The following is a 22,743-nucleotide window of genomic DNA, read 5'->3' as shown; positions in this document are numbered from 1 at the left end:
TGTTTGTGGACTTGGCTCAAGCAAACTCTCCACATAAAACTGTTTAAAGTGAGGGTGATTTGGCTTTTCCCAAACATTATTTGTCACTGTTGCAAGGTAATCAAGCAGAGATACTGTCCGATAAAAATCAAATGGGTGTTCTACATCAGCAAAAAACTAGGGGAGTAGATTTCAGAACCCTGTGCAAACAGAACAAGGGCTGGTGACTAGTAGCAGTTCATTGAATGGGGAACAGGTACATGCCAGCAAACCAGTCTGTCCAGACAAGCAGTGACTTATCACAAATGGGAACTTCTCCCAAACAAAGCAGAAATGTTCTTCCAGGAAACGAGCAAACCAAACATTGATTTTTTTCTAAACTTGCATTACCAGAAGGTGCAGGACATACTTTTCAATAGCAGTTCCCACAGGGGAGTAGTAGTAGGATGGTGCTGCAATTTGATTGGATATTAGGTCTGCACTGCACATTCTCTGTTGTTCTGAATTCTGATTTATATCAGAAGATTGGTTATCATAAACCAAATGTGAATATAATGGCTCTGGAACAGGCAGTACGTTTGCATTACTGACGTCTTCTAGATGTCTGCTGAGTACAACTATGGCCTCTACTTCTAGAGAAGAACCTTCAGTCACTAATGAGCAATGTGGTAATTCACCCTAGCCTTCACTCCTCCATTGTTCATGCCTTGAAGGTCAGTGATTGACTTTGACCCAGTACTTTCTGCAGCAGAAGTTCTGGAAGTCATTTTATTGAATACATAACCTTACACTAAAGCAGCATACATCCACACATTTGGGGGAGATTTGCTAAATTGCCCTATGTCAGGAACTTGAATGCTCTGAAGCAATTCATTTTGCTACCAACAAACACCAGTTTGTCAGTCATTTTTTGCTTATGGAGGCGGTATGATATCAATACACTTGTTAAGACAGGTTATAAAGTGTACATCTACCTGCGGGATAGTCTTGAAGATGGTTAGGGTTCAGCCATGGAGTTTGCCGAGGAGGGTAATGCTGTCATTTTGAAAGAGGACTAGGTTTGTATTGTTTAGTAAACTTTGTTGATGTGTATAAAGGGTTTGATACAAATGGTGTGGGCTGACTTTGTACCCACCAGACTAGAATTCCCTTTTTGTATGCTCATCGAAGAAGAGGAAGTTGTTGTTGTAGAAGCTGAGATATTGCTATGTTATAAGGAGTGATGACTGAACTTTCAAGTTACAAGTTGAGCCAATCCTCAGTGTTATATTGTAGCTTGCATCCGTGTATATCTTAGTGGGCTCATGTCCAAGATGTACTGGCATCCATGATTGGATGGGTCCTAGAAAAGTAATTTCACTGTCCGAGGACGCTTTGAAGTACACATTCTTAGCTTGATGTCTTGGTTTGTTTAACAATTAGGATCTTCAGACATTCCATTCATAGTAAAAGTTATTGGGGTAAGACTACAGGTATGGGATTAGGAGAGAATGGATTTGAATGAGCCCAACTCGATGTATTGCTACTTGACAATAATGCATGAGAAGCTGTGGATAACTGTGTGATACGTAGGGTGGAGCGTAGGGGTTGATTATCGACAGTTAAGCTGGCTGTTAAATGATCATTGCGGATTAAGAAACAGGATTTGTTCTTTTCCTTGAATTTTGAAGCTTTCCACTATGGTTAGTAGATTAGCTATTTTCTTTTTGAATCCATTGTGTTGACCTTACGGATTGGCCTGCAGAAGACTGTGAACATTATGTTGTATTTTGACATTTTTGATATTCTCCCTTTCTCTAAGAATTGTTCCAAAGACCACGTCCTCCAAGTTACCCCTCAAAATGAGAACGTACACAGGAAAATAATCTCGAGTTTTCAGTTCTTATAAAGCTAACACATCTATTGAATGATTGGTTGCCTTTGTCAGTCAGTAAATATACGTTATTTGGTTTTACATTAGAAAAAAACATAAAAACCTTTGTTTTAAAAAAAATAAATAAATTATATGGTATAGCAAATCAGAAACCTTAACCTTGGGTGTGGTCTCAGCTGTTCTCTACTCTGTTATTGTTTCCTCTTTTGTTTTTCTGTTGTGGTAATCATTCAGTATTAAAAATACTATAAGTTGGTTTGATTTTATGATTCTGTGAAGCTGCATTATTTGTTGCTTTACCTTCAATGGGAAAGATTCAGAAAGTTCCAAGCATGTTTAGCAGAACAGTTGTGTATGTTTTTTCACAGGGATAGGGCTGTTTTAGGTCTTTGTGAATTGTTGCCTTAAGTTTCTCATGAAATGGGCCATAATGTTTTCTACATTTCAAAATCTATCCACTCCTTAGAATACATCTTGAATGCACAGAAGAATTGAAATTTTATGTTGAAGGACTAAAAATTTTGAAGCCTCTGAATACCTATTTATGTAATGCCTTTTGTTTCAGAAATAGGAAATCACTGAAAGTAGGCACCCACACATTTTTATAAGCAAGGCAGCAATAACAACTCTCCTGGGAAAAAATTAAGAGTAGTCCTGTAGTAAAGATTTTTGGACTGTGGATGGCCTGAGCCCTAAAGTAACATGGATATACTGCCTGTGCATCGTTAGACAGATTCTCGCCTGGGCGTATAAGGATATTCTAACAATTATGTAGATCTGAGAAAGGCAAACAGACTAGAGAACTTACTTTATAGATATGTAACCTATTCTTCTAGAGCAAGAATAACTGAATTTGTCTGATAGTGCATGACATATCAACTCTGTAATTCTTACTCTTTTCAGAGTGGACATTATCAAAGTTTCTCAATGATCTTCTTAGGATGAGTGGATTTTTTTTTTATCAGGGGTTAACGTAGAGTCACATAATTTAATGAAACGAGCAAACAGTTCAGGAAACTATGTGGATTGTTGACTAACCATGATTTATTTTGGGGGGTTAGCAGCAGTAGTAGCAAATCCAGAAAGTGTAAGGCGAAGGGCATTGCATGACTGAAACCGTAGGCAATCTCCCACATATTTTTGGAGGAGAAGTATTGTTATGCATTTACTGGACAGTACTCCAGTTGCAAGGCCAGGGAAAGTACCAGGCAAGAGAGATTACAGAAGGGATCAAAGGTTTTCAGAGGAGAGAGTAATTGTTTTGGAAGGAAATTCACTGTGAAAAGAATCTGGTCAAGAATGAGGTAAGGCAAGAAGGCAACAGTTGTTACTATGAAGTCGGGGAAATAACAGCCAAAGAATGTTCCCCTGCATGTAGAATTCCATTGATGAAAATATCAAAGTAGAAGCCATGCAAGAGGACTTCATTTCCCATAATCTATCTACACAGGGAATAACATCACTGCATTTCCATCTGCACAGTAAGTGAAGTCTTTAAAAGAAGAAGTCAAGTAAGCGAAGTTTGTTTCTCGTCATCCATCTGCACACTTCTCACTGCCCCATGTGCTCCTTCCCAGGTCCTATTTAATGGCGGCCATTGCAAAGGTGCGCTTAAGACCATCCCGTCTTTGCCTGACAGGCCTGGACCACACCCAGTACAAGGAATGCTGGTCTTTCCGCCTGCGACTTTGCCACGCTGCTCTGCTCTCTAAATTCTGGCCACCACTCACTGCAGTGCTGCCACACCGCACAATACTGACTGAGCATTCAATGCACTCTCCAGTAAGTTCTCAGGCATTCTTCTGCAAGTTTGCATACACTGTCCCACACCTGACACCCACAACTCCCACAACAACACACCCCCACTTGCTCACTCTCACACAAACCAGGCACCCACTCATGTTCATACAGACTGCCCATGGAACACACTACACTTGCTTGCATGGTGTGTTATATGGTATGATTGTGTGACCTTACTGTATAATACACTCGCAAAAACTGTCTTGGGTCCAGATAGGTTTGTAAAGCTCCAACCTGGATAGCTCTGGCTTTGAGCAGCAAGGCTTAAACAAAATAACTAGTGTAAAGCACTCAACAGTATCAAACAACAAAATAAAAAAGCCACACAACACAAAAGAAATCAGACACCAATTTATAAAAATATTATTATATTTTTATGAATTTTTAGAGTACGAGATGAACAAAATCCACTGGAGGGTTAAAAAAATAATGATTTTTCAAGAAATTGAAAAACTCAGTTTAACTCCAAACAAACATTGGTAACTGTAAAGTTGTTAACATTTGAAAAGTTTGTAAGACTTGTGTTCGACTACTCCAGCCTGACTTTGGCGACTAAATCCAACAGGGGGGAACATTTGAAGGGGGAAGGGGATGCGTGGCAATAAGGAGTATTTGGAGAATTACTTGGCCACCAAAGTGTTTCCAAACTTTACAGCACAGCCACGAGAGACTTCAGTGAAATGGCCCTGATGCTTCGAATGCAGGAGATGGAAGATGCTCAAGGAAGCTCTGAGTGCTGTGCGGTAGACAAAGGTGACTTTATGGTTATTACTTGATCCACGGGTCAGTTAGGGGAGGCTTTGGCCACAGAGGTCGGGATCTCTTAAAGAACTTTCAGCCAGTAGAAGGCCAGCTGTAGCTTGGCTACCAGTCTGTGTCCACACCGGTCCCAACGATATCCTTTGGAGGAGGCTGGTGTCCCTCTTGGGCGACCAGTCTAGACTCAGATGACCCTCTTGGGTCTGACAGACACAGGTGCAACTTTTGGCTGTCGATAATCAGACTCTTTGAAGTGCCCAGCAGTGGTCAGCGGCGATTCTTCAGAAATGACTCCTTACTTGCTGAGTTTGGCTCTGGTGCTGATTCTCGGGGATCAACCGAAAAACCCTTGAGGGCCACTTTTTTGATCTGGGGCTTGGGAGTGACTTTTCCCTAAGCCAGGAGCCAAAGACACAGTCCTCTTTTTTTGCTAGCCCAGGGTGTGGCAGGTCCAGCCCAGCAGATGGTGCAGCCTCTCTTTTCCAAATTCAGGGGGTAAACAAGGCAGTCCTCCCTTCAGTTCCGGCATGAGCTAAGGGTTCAGCGTGCCATATTCATGCCCAGAAAGTGCTCTTGGGGATCACACGTTGACTAGCCAATGGGTTACTAGGTCCCTTCCATCTCTGTGACATGTTTCCGGCTATGTTTGGCATCTCGCAATCCAAGAGTGCACTATTCTGCTCACTGTCAAGTTGTCTGGAGACTTCCTTGGATGTTAGGCGCTTAGTTGCCCACCCTAGAGGTGTAGCTGCATATGGGTTACCATTTGAGCACTGGTTTTCCCTCTCTGTCCTTGCCGCCAGCCTGTCTACCTGAGCAAAGGACAGCCAGTATGAGAGCGATCGCCATCTGACAACTGTTGGCGGCTTCACCTTTGAGGCATGCCTTTTAGGCTAACACCTTGAGTGGTTTCCTTTGAAGGTGAGGTAATACCTCACCCTGTAGCAGGCTGCTATTGTTACTAAGCCTGGGAGTCGTTCACCCCACTCCCAAGGAGGGCAGAAAGCTGCCTGGTGTCCAGTGACTGTGTGAGGTCATAGACAAACTGGATCACAGAGGTACAACTTTTAAAAAGTTTCATTTCTATAATAGGCAAATTAAATTCGACTTGGGCATCAAGTCAAGTTCAGTGCCACAATTTGACCCCTTACAGTAATCATATCAGTGGTCCCATTCAGAAGATAGCCAGGCTGAGTGCTTAGCTGGTAACTCTGTGCTAGCTAATCACGCTTCTAAACCTTCCACAGCAGAAAGAACAATTTGGAAGTCTTGCTGCCAGCATATATCTAATAAATACATATTCAACTTAATAATATAGAGCTCCCTGCCTTAGGGCTCACTAGCCTTTCATAGGAGAGACGTACAAATATTGTTGAAGAAAGTGGGAGATTTGCGATTGGTTTGAATAGCCAAGTCGAACTAGCAGTGTTACCCCTGCCCTTCCTGTCTGCAGTGGCAGCCTTGGAACCATTTTGTACAATGTAACACACAGGGTGGCAAATCAATACTGCAGTCCTGGGTGTGGATGCTCTGCCTTACATGCCATGGGTACCCTGGGTATTATATAATAGGGACTTATAAATAAGTCATTCTCTGTCAATTGGGGAATCCAATTCAACATACACTTTGTAAAGGGAGAGAACACTAGCACTGGGATCTGGTTAGTAGGCCTCTCTGCACTCTGAGTTGAAAATGAACCGCATTAGTCCAAAATTGTGGGTTTGAACATGCAAAAAAGGCATTTCCTTACACTCACCAAATATGCCAGAGAGATAAGGAGCCTACTGCAAGACCATGTTCCAGACCCGTTCCTCACAGAAACATGGCTAAACCCATCCTCTGCCCAGGCATCGTTACAGCCATCCCCACCAGCTAAAAGATTGCCAGGCAAAGCCTGAAGGCAGAGTTTCCATCTTATTCAAAGACCGTCAGCTGCAACACCTACACGGACAACCCCACCAGCTACACAGAGCACCTTATGTTCAAGATACATATCACAGCTAACTTCTTTGTGAGTAGAAGCCTTGTATGCAGACCACCAATTTCGCCAGTGACATCAGACTTCTTTTCACCCCTCATCATCAATGCTAGCAATGTTTTCTCGATTTGGGCCTCCTGCTAGCCAAACGCTTGCTTACCTGTAAATGGAAGTCACCTGCTCTTCCCCTCCTTGTTACCTGGGAGCAATCCTTGATATTGTGTGCCCATGCAGAAAACATAGGTTTGCGTAGAGAGGACACCTTGGGACTGCACAAACACCCTCTCAGCAACCACTGGGACAACTTTCTAATGTCCTTCCAGAATGCTAGACAGCAAACCGCTTACTTCCCTAGGCAGCACAGATGAAACTGCAGGCACAGGCTCCCCCGTCAACCCTGCCACATGCCCTCATGCCCAGCACTGACCAATCCATAAGTACTTACTAATTCCTTGAGTAAAGTGTTGCATCTCGATACTCATCTCTTGCATGGGTTGGTGTGGGCCAGTTTATTTAAATTGCCTCTTCCTTTGTAATCTTGTTTGAAACTGTTTTTATAACAACAGTTGGTATTGTCCGGGTACCATTCACGTTGCTAGTATGCCAATTCATGCTGTAAGTCACGTGTTCTATATCCTGCAGAACTGTATTATATGAAACATTGCCTCCTTTTAATTTACAAAGACATTTATCATTACTGTACATGGTAATAGATAATACATTGAAATTTTAGCTCCCATATATGTGATTTTTAATTGTATAAACTGAAATGTTCAGTAAACAGATTTAAGCAACAGCAAAAAAATGCTAGCAATGTCATCTTTTTGGAGAGCTTAACTTTCACCTAGAAGAGCACACCAACCCAAAGGATACCCTCAAAAGTGATAATACACTTTACAAATACCTATAAGAATAAAGTAATGTAAGATATTGGAAGAAATTACTTTGTGTGTGACTCATTGGAAGCTATAGAAGGGGAAAAGGCTGGGATTCTTATGAAGCATTTACTGTAGCCTTTTTGAATAAAGGTAGCCTTATTTTAAAACCTCTTTCTTTACAGGAAAAAATTGTTGATGCCGTATTGTGACACACTGAGAAGCAATCCATTACAGTTAACCTGCAGACAGGACCAACGAGCAGTAGCTGTATGCAATTTGCAGAGATTTTCTAAGCATTTACCCCAGGAATATCAGGTTTGTAGATATGTTTCCTTTACAAAAATATGTCCCCTTGATTTTATTTTTCACGTGCTCAAGACTTGAACTTTTGACATTCAAATTAAGTAAATGTAGTTATAAAATGTTGAATACAAAATTTAGGTTGTTTCTTCTTCCACTAGCACAAAAAAGGAATACTGCCATCTTTCCAGAGAAAAGCAACACAGTTTCATTCCCCACTCCTTCTTTGTGTTGTATTTACATAAATTAATGGGTGCTTCGAATCTAACTGACCTGTTGGTAAATTAAATATAGTAAAATGGGTAAATATAAAGGGCCCTACCCGGGACCCCACAGTCTGTGGACAAACACACCTTAGACTTTTTATAATCATCATTGTTTATTATGTGCACAAAATGTATAACTCATGAGTTAGATGTATTATTATAATGATAAATACCCTTGTGTTAATGAATACTATTAAGGTGAATAAAATATATGACCCCAACATTGCTCATCGCAGGTTCTTAACCAATTAGGTTAAATCTCCCCATTTGCCTTGTTGCGTCCTATTGTTATTTATTGTGCTGTTTATTGCTGAGCCATGTAATACACATGCACACCTGCAGAACAGAAGGTCTTTGGTGTTATGTCCTACTGACAGAGTGCCTCACAGCAATTGGTTTCTTTATCTGACTAGACTATTTAAGGAAGTTTATATACCTTCCTCTTCTCAGTAATTCTATGTCTGAGGTGGGGGACTTATTTGCTTTGAATCCTCTCTTTGCAGCACCCAGCTGAAAACATACTTTAATTTAAACATCTCTGAAATATTTGTTCTCGTTACATTTGCACTTCGTTAGCAAGGAAACTGAATTCTAATTACAAGTGAATTTTGAAGATAAGGCATTGCCTGATAGCTGCATACACGGCTAATATTCAACTAAATGATCATGTCTCTTTAGCTGGCTGAAGCAACAGAAACTAGAAGATGTGGCAATATTGCTCACAAAACAAAGTCCACCAATTTGCATGAATAAAGCAAGAAAACTCACATTTATTTTGGTGCCTGCTTTTCAGCCTGTTGCTCTCATGCTGAACACACTTAATACAACACATATTTCAGAAACACATACTATTGTTATATGCAGTCCTGTAATGCATATTAATATTATCAACAAAAATTAGAGTGTTGAACGTGGCACTTACTCTAGAATTTATGTGGTCCTGACAATTGCACTCATGCTTAATCCAATTTATCTTACCTCTGTTTCTGCTAATGAATTAGCATGCATTTGTCATAAGGACTCTTGTACTCCAAGAGGCTGCTGGATTTGGGATGGCAGCACCTCTGCGTTGTTGGTGACTGAGTCACTCTTACATGAGTTGGCAGCTGTTGGCTCGACCCTCCCGGCTCTCTAGCAGCACCTCACCAAAACCCAACCGGTAAAGGTGAATTGTGGGAGCCTGGCACATGGAAGTCTGAAGCCCCCTCATGGAAATCGTGGTCGAACTAGCCTTACCCTTTTCTCTCCACATACAAGTCTCTTACGCACACACAGGAAATTAACAAAACGTGCCTGGCACTCATTTGTGCCCATTGGCCATAATAACCACCGGCCAGCACTCGAACGTGCAGAATTAGTTACTATTCTGAACCCAAGCAGCTGGTTCTTCTTCGGTGTGATTTAAAAATGTTTGCCAGTTGTGAGTTTTAGCAGGTGTGGGGATACTGGGCATGTTCAATTCTTTTAATTTTGCGAACCCCAAACAGGATGTTTGTTGGGCAGTGTAATTTGTAAAGGAATAAGGCACGCTGTAAACAAAGCTTCCCTACCATGTATTTGCCAATCTTTTGTTCCCCATATACTTTTCTATTCAGTAGTGGTTTTCCAATACTCATAGCCTTCCACAGCAAAATGGGAAACAAAAGAATCTGAGTAGATTAATTTTGTGTCAGTTAGCAATAATTTCCTCATTCTGGAAGGTGGTAATTTAAAATAGTACGACTCCGCATTGCTGGTGTCATGCCCAGTACAATACGCAAACATATCTACATATGTTTTGGAACTTCCCCAAGGTGGTGTTGAGAAATGTTCCCACTGTGTGTAATTGTAAACTAATCGTGGAGCATTGGTTCGGTGCAGAAAGGAATGTCTGTAACAGTGATGACAAAACATGTCCCCATAATTCACTGTGTTCATATGTATTACTTTACTTTCAAATACAGTATAATATTTAAGCTCAGAAAGCACGGAATCAACTGTTTTAACATTCTAGTCATCAGACACAGTACCAGGTGCAATTACATCACTCATTGAAATCTTAAACACATATGGAATTTGAAAGGCCTCATTAGGACAGTATATGTTAAAAGGTATTTTGTCCCACACAATTCTATCTGGAATCGGAACTGCTGAAATGTTCACAAGGGACAAGTCTCTTCGCACCTTAGGGGAAGATAGGTAAGGTGTTAAAACCTCATCCACAGGCTCAATGGCGGAGCATTCAGGAAGAAAATGGCAATTTATCAGAAGGAAAAATACAATAAGAAACCAATCCAAAGCAGAGAAGCAAGCAATATCAACAGTATTCACAGATAGTACCATGGATAAATTAAGTAATTGTTCTTAAGCCATACTGACAGCTTACATGTTTTTGATACAGTCTCAGTTGCAGCATCAGATGAGTCAGAAGAAACGTTGTCAATGTCGATGAAATAACCAGAGGCAGTCTGTGCAAACACAGGAGTCGGTGCAGAATGGGTGGATGGAACCCTTTGTGGTGGTTCATAGTAAATGATATCATCTGTCTGGGTTGAAATGGAATAAGAACGTTCCACAACTCTGACAGTGTTTGCCAATGAAGTGGTGACAGGAAGCAGCAGAAGCTTATTCTCAACCTTCCCCATGATTGAGGAGGCAATTGTAGCACTGGTGCTGGAAGAAACGTTATTTACTGCTTGAAGAAGTACAACCTGTTGGGTAGTAAGAGGGGAGCAGGCACTACCCGAAGGACCTATGGGTCCACTGTGCAGTATCAGCCACATGGTGCAATTTGCCGTTATCAATTGAGACAAATCTGTTTTCCTTGGAACCAGGCAATGGTGGTATGATGACAGTTCTGGTACTGTGTGTTCCCAAGACTGGAAGTGGTGCTCTGTAGGAAGGGTCATATTCCTTTTTCACAGCAATCGTTTCATGCACTAGATCCCCTACTTTAGCAATTCAGCCTGTATATGTTGTTGGCAAATCCCTTATTCCCAAGGTGGTGGCACAGGGAGATGATTTCTCATCACAAAATTGTTGTAGCACCTGTAAAACAGTGACACTTTAATTTATGTCAAACGGTGTGTCTGCTGCCACTGCGCCAGAACCATCAAGATCAGGGACATACATAGGTATCCCAAAAAGGACCTCGTGGGGTGCCACCTCCCAAGTACCTTCTGTGCAGAATGTTTAGTGCTCTCCCCACCCCATCTAGGTGATGAAGCTATCTACGGCCTGAACCTATAACTCTCGCTGTTGAGGACTGCTTTAAGTCTTGTTCTTACTCTCCACAACGCTGTTTCTGTTGGGATGATAGGGGGAGGAATGATGGAGTTGAACAATCATTGTTCTCATGTTGTCCCTTGATGCCCTAGAGGCAAAGGCAGGGCTCTGGTCCGAGTGGAATGCTGCAATCGCATATATACCGATGAAGACTAGCAAATCTTTAACCGTCTGAGCATCAGCTGACCTTTGTGGCCATGCCCACAGGAATCTAGAACAAGAATCAACAGCGACTAAGATGTATTTGTATGCACCATCAGGTTGTAAGGGACCACATTGGTCCAGGTACATACATTGTAGTGATTTGTTGGAAATTAGAACGGATGTCTGCGGTGGGCGTTTGGTAAACCCTTTAATTTGCTGGCAAATGTCACAACAAAGGACGGATTGCTTGGTCTGCTGGTAAAATCCTGGCTACCAAGAGCGTTTTTGTAATAGTGATATTGTAGCTGCTAAACCTGCGTGAGCCGAAGCAACACCCTCATGCCCTGCTTTGATGAGATCTGTTCTCTGGTCTTGGTTGTGGACCATTTGATCTCCTACCACTGGAATGGTTGTCAATGCAATGTTCTAAGCACTGAGATGGTAGGAATATTTTGTAGGGAATGCTTTTGGGAAAGGTTTGCTGTCAGATGAAGCTTTCACAGCAGCCAGCGTCTTATTATCCAACCTAGTCTATGAGCGAGTTATTGCAGCAACATAAGCCATAGCTACTGCAGATTTGGCAGCTTAATCAGCCAAAGAGTTTACTACAATGTGTATCCCTAGACGTTGATGGCCCAGTGTATGTACTACATGAGTTTTTGGTAGTCTGTACCAAAGGTCTGCTACCCTCCCCCACAAGTCTCTGTGTTTGATGGTGTACCCTTTGGAATCTCTGAAGCCATTCAGGTGCCATTGGTTTAGGTAGTCATTATAGGACTGGCTACAGTAATGCGAATCACACACAATTAGTGTTGATTGGTCAGTATACGTATGTTCCAGTGCCAGGCCAAGAGCCTTAAGCTCTGCCAGTTGTACAGTGCAGTCCCCTGGGGCCTGTGTGTAGGTATTTTGAGGGTGGAATGTACCATCCCTCATCACTCCGCTTACCACTGCAGAGTATTGAGGTTTAGTAACTACAGCTGGTTAAGCCGAATCATCTGTGTAAATTACAGTTTGGTATGGTCTAATGACATTATATTAGAAGGTGCGGGGTACTCCTGTTCCTATTGGAGGAATTCTTGGGTCTGACGTTTTGGGTCAAATATGTAATCAGCATTAGTGGCAGTCAGGGAGATTGCCCATTGAATCTAACGTGGATGTAATGCTTTTGCGTTTGGAACGCCTGCTTTGGTGACCTCCTCGAGGGCTGACATTGGGGTGATGGCAATAATGCGTTTCTCTTGGGCAAGTGACCTCTCCTTGATGATGGCCATCTGAACAGCAGTCAGTATTTCTTCTACATTGGAATACAAATGTGGTTTGTATGCTATGGGTACTGTCACCTTCTTTGAATGTGACATAGGGAAAGCAGATGGCACCAGCAGTTATTCTGATGACAATGTTTGTTTTGCTGTCACGGGTGCGTAAATGTTTTGCTTCTCGAATTCCTTCTGCAGTTCTCCGAGAATGGGTGTGTTCTATTATCCAGTGTTTGCTTGAAAATTCTGGACTAATCAAATCATAGAGTGGTTTTGTGTTGTGCATAATCAGGTATGCATGTTCTGCCACAGTTAAAGAAACCCAGCAATGACTGCAGTTTCTTAATGGTATTTGGAGGTTGAAGTTGAGCAAGTTTTTCTAGAAAGTGCGAGGCTAGGCTCTTGCCTATATCTGATATAGGATACCTAAGAAAACAATTTTAGTTTTCTTGAAATTGAATTTGTAGCCCTGGGTGGCGAATTCTAACACAATCCGATCCACCCTGGCCAGATGTATGTTGAGGTCATCATCTGTGAGATAAATATCATGTATGTAAGACAACGCCTCAGGATCAATCTCATGTAGTATTGATGTTACTCGGGCTAAAAACAACCCAGGGCTGTTCTTATACTCTTAAAGTAACCAACAAACGCGCTACTCCGAACCTAATGAGCTTATGGTGCTAAGTCCCTGCCTTTCAGGTGCTGCATTCTTGCAGAAAAAAACATTGGACATATCCAAGGTTGTTTTTTTATTTTTTGCACACTATGTTGTTGCTTACTGCTGTGTCGGTTTTGTATTGCATAGTTGCGCATGTGACTGTTAAAGTGTCTGTAATCTAAGACTATTCTATTTGAATGATCTGGTTTGGCAACGGAAATAACAGGTTATTCATTGCAGAGACACAGGGCTAAATTACTTCCTGGTACACAAGTTGTGTGGGAATCTCTCTCACTGGAGCTTTAGCCTCCTGTTAAGCAGGATATTGAGGTTGAGGCTGTGGTGAAGTTCTAAAGGGTATGGTAAGGAGAATGTTTATCCCACCCTATGTGGTTGCGAACAGCACAGAAGCCTGTACCAGAGCCCAGGCAGTGGCATAGGTTTCCTTTACAGAGTCTGGAACTAGAACTGAGAAAGAAGGCAAAATGCTATCTTACCCATGTAGAAGCCTGGAGACAAATTCAGGTGGCCAATCTGTTTCTGCCAATAGAATATCACAGTTTACAATTTGCCAAAATATTACTTCAATAGTGCGCTCTATGTCTCCTTCTATTTAGTTATTTAATTCATAAACCCTGTTGAGTGAGGAGATGCGCCTGTCTGCTTTCTCGATGACCGGAAAGTCGTTAGTTGCTGTCACATCCAGATGATTGATAAGATTCTGGAGACAAATCGTGACCTGTGCCTTGTTGTCTAGCAGAGTCACTGCCCACGTCCTGTTCTTCAACAACATTCTCAGCATATCTGGCATTTTTGATTGAAATTGCAGCCACCTTTTTCTTTTTAAATTGTTGTTTTTGTTGAGAAGATTTGGCCTCTTTTTTTTTTTTTTTTATTTATTTTTTTAACTTCCGAGGAACGTTGTAAGTCCTTCTTCTGCTTCGTGTAGTCACTTCACGTTTCAGACATCAACTTCTCTCACTCCATTTGTCTGGAAAGGAATGATAGGGAAGTGCATCAGTATATTGGTATCTATCAAGAGTTTTTAAAGTTTATCTATTTCGGAGAGTATATCGTTTCTCAGAGGTCTCCGGTTTGCGGAGATTCTACTCTCTGACTTCTTCTGTCTTTATTTTGTTTTTGTTTATACCAGTGTTTTTTAGAACCATCTTCTGCTTGTTAAGTACCTTCCTTAGGGGTGCTACTCTGTAGTTGTGGTTTACTGGGCCTGGCCCCCAGTCTGTCCTCTCCTACAGTGCTATAGGTTTCAGAAATAACCTTTGGCAATTTGTGCTCCTGTTCCTATTGAGAAATCTCTCAAAGCCATTGGCGAATGGCCAATGCTGATGCTTCCCCTTTAGTGTTACTTAAAATAATTGCAGATACTGGGCCAAAATTGTGTCTCAGTTTCATCCCCTAAATCCAGGGCCAAGGCAGCCCCATGTTCCTTTTGAACTTCTTTGAACACTTCTGGTAAATTGGCGAGTGTCGGGGTACCAAAGGTGGTAGTGTAGATTTGCGGCAAAGACTGAACCCCAAGTGTTACAGTCCTCTGTTGAGGGGACTATGCCAAACAGCAAGCATGTGGTGAGAATTCTATGTTTGTCTTGGAGTCCTTCCAGCTGGTTTGTTTATTATGCAATCCAGAACGGAATCTTCTCCTGATCTGTGAGTGCTTTTCTCATTATTGAGTGGACTGTTCATGGATTCATTCCCGGAACGGCCTTTTAATGGGCAGCTGGAGCAGCCCTTGCTGGGCCGGTGTTCAAGGTGCGCATTATGACTTGTATCACTCAACTGTATATTGCTGCTAGCTCATTAAGTATGCGTACGTCAGATGCTTGCATAGCATGCGCATTGCTGTGTGGTGTGTATATACTAAGTGTTGGCCACGGTGGTCCATCATTGCCTAAAGGACCTAATATCACGGGATTTGATGGTTTTGATAAGAGAGAGTTATCTCTAAGTATTGATAAGCTTGGTACTGTTGTACGTTTGCTGTTTGGTATGCATGAAATGTATGTGTATTTGCCTCTTTCAGGAAAGCTGACCGAGGAGTAGAATATTTCTGTCCTATATACGTCGTGGGCTTCCATGATGATAGTGACATCCCTGCCCTCTTCTGTTAAGCCATGGGTTGAAAGAAACTGTGTGACGGTTGTCTGCAGTTATCCCAGTTGTTTACAGGATTTGCCATATTAAAGAATAGGTGTTAGGGTTGGGAACACCAAAGGGGGAAAAAATCCTTTTATGGTTCAAGCTTGAACAATATAGAGCCTAGATAGGTACTCCCTATTTAGTTGAGGAGGATTGCCCCTAAGACCATGGATGTCTTCGTGTGATGATACTTAGGGCACCTTCTGTGTGTGTGACAGATACTCAGGAGACTTGTAAAATTAGTGCCTACACCATTGTTGGTGGCACCATGTCATAAGGACTCGTACTCCAACAAGACTGCTGGATTTGGGGCGGCAGCACCTCTGCGTTGTAGGCAACGGAGTCACTCCCACACCTGTTGGCAGCTATTGGCCCAACCCTCCCGCTCTCTAGCACCACCATACCAAAACCCAACCGGCAAAGATCATATGTGCAAGCCTTGCACGTGGAACTCTGAAGACCCCTCAGGGAAATGGTGGTGAAGCAAGCTTCATCCTTTTCTCTCCACATGTATGTATGTATGTATGTGTATATGTGTATATATATATATATATATATATATTCGATGGCATGTGTAGCTGCAGATACACATGCTGTGCATTATCCTGCCATCTAGTGTTGGGCTTGGAGTGTTACAAGTTGTTTTTCTTCGAAGAAGTCTTTTCGAGTCACAAGACCGAGGGACTCCTCCCTTTCGGCTCCATTGCGCATGGGCGTCGACTCCATCTTAGATTGTTTTCTTTCCGCCATCGAGTTCGGACGTGTTCCTCTTCGCTCCGTATTTCGAATCGGGAAAGTTAGCTAGTTATCAGAAAATTCGACTGTATTGTTCGCGCTCGGTACCGGTTTAGTGGTAGCACATCGACACCGAAAAAAGAAGCACTCCGGCGGCCCTTCGGGGCTTCCACTCTTCGGCAGGGCCTGGTCGGCCCGACCGCGTCCATCTTTAAACCTCATGGACCGGACCCCCTTCAGTTTCTGCCCGAATTGCCACGCAAAGTATCCTTCTACAGACCAACACTTGGTCTGTAATCTGTCTCTCTCTCTGGAACACAGGGAGGATACTTGCGAGGGCTGTCGGGCATTTCGATCGAAGAAGACACTACGTGATTGAAGAGCTAGAAGACACCGGCCGAACAGATCGACGTCGAGAAAGAGGAGAGATTCTCCATTCGAGATTCAGACTCGGACGAGTCAGAAAGCGAGCAGCTGAAAACGCAGCAACAAACTAGTAAATCAGCCCCGGCAAAGACTCACTCGAAAATAATGAAGGCCAAGGGGATGCCACCGCTAACAGGCCATGGCTTAACCCGAAAACATGGTGACCAAACATCGGCACCGAAAAAGGCCTCCCAGCAGCCGAAGACATCCGACTCCGGTCAAGATACCAGCTCCGAACCATCTCGGCACCGAGAGTTCGAGACCCCCAAAGTCAGGAAGGTTTCCTCTGAGCCGAAAAAGACTGTACCGAAACCTTCGGTGTCGAAACATGCAGCCTCGGAGCCGAAAACAGGCTCCTATACAGAAGGGCATGGCCTTTCTAGCCAACTGCAAGAGCACAGATTTGAGCAAGAACTGTGCATGGGAGAGCCAGACCATACCCAGAGGAGGCTGCATATACAGAAGGACATGGGGAAAATCCAAACTCTTCCTCCAATAAAAATGAAACGAAAACTAGCATTCCAGGAGACGGAAATGCAGCCAAGGGCAAAGGTGGTAAAAGACAAGACACCACCAAGGTTTTCGCCACAGCCTTCACCATTGCATTCACCACACCTGTCCCCGGTAGCAACACCCCCAATGCAGTCGCCGACACACACGGGGATGACACAAGATGACCCGGATGCATGGGACTTATATGATGCACCGGTCTCAGACAATAGCCCTGATTGCTACCAGGCAATGCCGTCACCACCAGAGGACAGCACTGCATATGTGCAGGTGGTTTCAAGGGCAGCTACTTTTCATAACGTAGCCATGCATACAGAGCCCATAGAAGACGACTTTTTGTTTAACACCTTGGCAACCACTCACAGCTCTTACCAAAGTTTGCCAATGCTATCAGGCATGTTAAAACACGCCAAACAGGTGTTCCAGGACCCAGTAAAAGGCAGAGCCATCACGCCTAGGGTGGCGAAGAAATATAAACCTCCCCCAACGGACCCTGTGTTTATAACACAGCAACTAACTCCAGATTCAATGGTAGTGGGAGCAGCCCGAAAGAGGGCAAACTTCCAATCCTCAGGAGACGCACCACCGCCCGACAAGGAAAGTCGGAAATTCGATGCAGCAGCCAAGAGGGTGGCAGCACAGGCAGTTAATCAATGGCGGATTGCCAATTCTCAGGCTCTACTGGCTCGCTACGACAGGGCACATTGGGACGAGATGCAACATATCATTCAGCACTTGCCCAAAGAGTACCAAAAACGTGCCCAACAGGTTGTTGAGGAAGGACAAACGATTTCAAACAACCAAATAAGGTCTGCAATGGACTCGGCAGACACAGCAGCAAGGACAGTAAACACTGCGGTAACCATTCGTAGACACGCATGGTTACGGAGCTCGGGTTTTAAACCAGAAATCCATCAAGCTGTGCTAAATATGCCGTTCAACCAAGAACAATTGTTTGGGCCGGAGGGGGATACGGCAATAGAAAAACTAAAAAAGGACACAGACACGGCCAAAGCCATGGGCGCGCTCTACTCCCCACAGAGCAGAGGCACTTTTAGGAAGCCGCACTTTAGAAGGGGGGTTTTTTCCCCAAACCACAGAGCCTTCCACCTCACAAGTCAGACCCACATATCAGGGCCAGTATCAAAGAGGAGGTTTTCGAGGAACATACAGGGGTGGACAATTCCCAAAGGCAAGAGGGAAATTCCAGAGCCCAAAAACCCCTCAAACCAAACAGTGACTTCAATGTCACAAACCCCCACCACTCAACACCAGTGGGGGGGAGACTTACCGCATACTACCACAACTGGGAAAACATAACTACGGACGCATGGGTCCTAGCCATTATCCAACATGGTTATTGCATAGAATTCCTACAATTGCCACCAGATGTGCCCCCAAGAGCACACAATATGTCCAAACAACACTTAGACCTGTTACAACTAGAAGTCCTAGCATTGTTACAAAAACAAGCAATAGAACTAGTACCCAATCATCAAAAAGGAACAGGGGTCTCCTCCCTGTATTTCCTAATTCCAAAGAAAGACAAAACGCAGAGACCCATATTAGACCTCAGGACACTGAATCTTTACATCAAATCAGATCACTTTCACATGGTAACACTTCAAGACGTGATTCCCTTGCTCAAAAAACAAGACTACATGTCAACATTAGATCTCAAGGATGCATATTTTCACATAGCCATCCATCCTTCCCACAGGAAATACTTAAGGTTTGTAATCCAAGGCGTACATTACCAATTCAAGGTGTTACCATTCGGGATAACAGCCCCAAGGGTATTCACAAAATGCCTTGCAGTAGTAGCCGCTCACCTCAGAAGGCAGCACATGCACGTATTCCCTTACTTGGACGATTGCTTAATAAAAACCAGCACTCCGCAACAGTCTTATACACACACAATACGTGTTCCGCAACAGTGTCTTATACACACACAATACGTGATATAAACTCTACACAAACTAGGGTTCTCTATAAATTACCAAAAATCACATCTACAACCATCCCAAATACAACAATACTTGTGAGCAATACTCAATACACAAAAGGCGATTGCCACTCCAAGTCCACAAAGGGTACAGGCGTTCCGCAATACAATATTAAACTTAGAGCCAAACCAACACTACCAAGTGAGGTTTGTAATGAAACTTCAAGGCATGATGTCTTCATGCATAGCCATCGTCCCAAATGCAAGACTACACATGCGGCCCTTACAACAGTGCCTAACAACACAATGGACACAGACACAGGGTCAACTCCAAGATCTAGTGTTGATAGACCGCCAAACACACCTCTAGCTTCAATGTGGAACCCTATAAATTTAAACCAAGGGCGGCCATTCCGAGACCCAGTGCCTCAATACGTTATCACAACAGATGCTTCCATGATAGGGTGGGGAGCACACCTCAACCAGCACAGCATATAGGGACAGTGGAACATTCAACAGAAACAACTGCACATAAATCACTTAGAACTGTTGGCAGTGTTTCTAGCATTGAAGGCATTTCAACCACTGATAGCCCACAAACACATTCTTGTCAAAACAGACAACATGACGACAATGTATTACCTCAACAAACAACTCCTCACAACTGTGTCTCTTAGCACAAAAAAATTGGCATTGGGCAATTCACAATCATATTTGCCTAATAGCACAATACATCCCAGGTATTCAAGACCAGCTGGCCGACAATCTCAGTCGAGCTCACCAACAAACACACGAATGGGAAATTCATCCCCAAAATCCTACAAATTTACTTTCTACGCTGGGGAACACCACAAATAGACCTATTCGCAACAAAAGAAAACGCAAAATGCCAAGTCTTTGCGTCCAGGTATCCACACCCTCTGTCCAATGGCAATGCACTATGGATGAGTTGGTCAGGGATATTTTCTTACTCTTTTCCCCCCTCCCACTCCTTCCTTATCTGGTAAACAAATTGAGTCAAAGCAGACTCAAACTAATACTCATAGCACCAACCTGGGCTCGCCAACCGTGGTACACAACACTGCTGGACCGGTCAGTAGTACCTCATATCAAACTACCAAACAGATCAGATCTGTTAACTCAACACAAACAACAGATCAGACACCCGAATCCAGCATCGCTCAATCTAGAAATCTGGCTCCTGAAGTCTCAGAATTTGGACATTTAGACCTTACACAAGAATGTATGGAGGTCATTAAACAGGCTAGAAAACCTACTACAAGACATTGTTATGCAAACAAATGGAAAAGATTTGTTTATTACTGCCATAATAATCAAATTCAACCACTACATGCTTCTGCAAAGAACATTGTAAGCTACTTATTACACTTACAAAAATCTAAACTAGCATTCTCTTCTATTAAAATACATCTCACAGCAATATCTGCCTATCTGCAGATTACACATTCAACATCACTCTTTAGCATCCCCGTCATCAAAGCATTTATGGAGGGATTAAAAAGAATCATACCCCGAGAACACCACCAGTCTCTTCGTGGAATCTCAATATTGTGTTAACACGGCTCATGGGACCACCATTCGAACCCATGCACTCTTGTGACATGCAATATTTAACTTGGAAAGTAGCCTTCCTAATAGCTATCGCATCTGTTAGAAGAGTAAGTGAAATACAAGCATTCTCTATACAAGAACCCTTTATACAGATACATAAACATAAAGTAGCTCTTCGGACAAATCCCAAATTCTTACCAAAAGTCATATCACCATTCCACCTAAACCAAACAGTGGAACTCCCAGTCTTTTTTCCGCAACCAGACTCGGTAGCCAAAAGAGCCTTACATACGTTAGACATTAAAAGAGCACTAATGTATTACATCGATAGAACAAAACAGTTTTGCAAAACAATTGTTTGTAGCCTTCCAAAAACCTCATGCAGGAAATCCAATATCCAAACAAGGCATTGCCAGATGGATAGTGAAATGTATTCAGACCTGCTATATCAAAGCAAAAGGAGATCTACCTATTACACCAAAGGCACACTCCACTAGAAAAAAAGGCGCCACAATGGCTTTTTTGGGGAATATACCTATGACAGAAATCTGTAAGGCAGCCACATGGTCTACGCCTCATACATTCACAGAACATTACTGTGTAGATGTGTTAACAACACAACAAGCCACAGTAGGACAGGCTGTATTACGAACATTATTTCAAACAACTTCAACTCCTACAGGCTAAGCCACCGCTTTTGGGGAGATTACTGCTTGTTAGTCTATGCACAGCATGTGTATCTGCAGCTACTCGAACGCAAAATGTCACTTACCAAGTGTACATCTGTTCGTGGCATGAGACGCTGCAGATTCACATGCGCCCTCCCACCTCCCCGGGAGCCTGTAGCCGTTTAAGTTGCATAAAAACTGTAAACTTGTAAAATTTTAAATAAATACTTTTTAAAACACATTATGTACATACATACTTACTCCATTGCATGGGCACAATTACTATATTCACAACTCCTACCTCACCCTCTGCAGGGAAAACAATCTAAGATGGAGTCGACGCCCATGCGCAATGGAGCCGAAAGGGAGGAGTCCCTCAGTCTCGTGACTCGAAAAGACTTCTTCGAAGAAAAACAACTTGTAACACTCAGAGCCCAACACTAGATGGCAGGATAATGCACAGCATGTGAATCTGCAGCGTCTCATGCCACGAACAGATGTACACTGGGTAAGTGACATTTTCCATATATATATATATATATAGATATAGATATAGATATAGATATATATAGATAGATAGATAGATAGATATACACAACCCCCCCCCCCCCCCCCCCAAAAAAAAAAACATATTGTCATGACTTGAGTATACAATTTCTACCTAAAAGCCTAATCTCTAGCCCCTGAGCGAGATCATGGCGATGTAAGCCATAAATGTCCATGAGAGGGCGCCCCACCCCCATTACCAGGCTGGCAGTCTCCAGATCAGGATCCGTGGAGACACAAAGGCTGAGGTCCACTGAAAACCGGCATGCAGCATGGATGGAAATTCTGGCTTGGAACCCCCTCTAATGCCCTGTGTCATACAGGATGTTATTATAGGATGCATGTTTATGTTCATGCACAGAAGCCTGACGCTGGTATGTAGCTAAGCTCTGGACTGTTTATGCAGTCTTAGGGCCGGCAATACAAAATATTATTCTTTGTACCTCACATTCTGTTCTTGTGAATCCAAGGAAAAAAACGTGATGCAAAGTATGTCATCCATAGCACTGATAATGACACTTTCGCAGAGTAGCAGATGATGATAAAATTAAAACAATGTTACTAAATGACTAAATGAGGCAATAATAAAATGAATAAAAATGAATACAGAAGTACAGAGCATAATAACTATATGAAAGGGCAAACGCCACAAGCCAAGCTATCACTGTGCCCAAGCGACTAACTAAAATGGACCCACGAAACATTAAGACCGGATCCCCAAGTACAGAACTCTTCAAATTAGTGAGCATATGCATTGAGTTCCACTTGTCAGTGTCCCCTTGTGTGCCGGTTTATATCCTGTATGTTGTCAATATTTAGAAAGGTTATATTTTGATCCATCTTTTAACTCAAAAATTGTGCATCTTTGAATTTATTGTTCAAATTCAGTTAATGTCTACATTGTAATATCAGTGGATCTATTTTCAGCTAACCGATTAGCATTGTTTGCCCATCATCAGTGATGTTGCACTTCATACCAGGCAGCTCTTGTTTTTTGTGAATTTGCAAACAAATCATCTATAT

At 42.7% G+C, this 22,743-nt stretch overlaps 1 protein-coding gene across 1 annotated transcript in view; it reads left to right on the top strand.

Annotated features, from left to right (window-relative positions):
• Positions 1 to 22,743, top strand: part of LMLN (leishmanolysin like peptidase) — a 407,342-nt gene that overhangs the window by 263,797 nt on the left and 120,802 nt on the right. Inside the window, exon 13 of the mRNA XM_069224294.1 lies at positions 7,450 to 7,582. Within this exon, the coding sequence (XP_069080395.1) occupies positions 7,450 to 7,582 (133 nt within the window). The remainder of the gene's footprint in view (positions 1 to 7,449; positions 7,583 to 22,743) is intronic.

Source organism: Pleurodeles waltl, chromosome 3_1 (genome assembly GCF_031143425.1).
Source record: "Pleurodeles waltl isolate 20211129_DDA chromosome 3_1, aPleWal1.hap1.20221129, whole genome shotgun sequence".
NCBI classification, from domain to species: domain Eukaryota; kingdom Metazoa; phylum Chordata; class Amphibia; order Caudata; family Salamandridae; genus Pleurodeles; species Pleurodeles waltl.
This window is presented reverse-complemented; position numbering and strand designations above follow the sequence as displayed.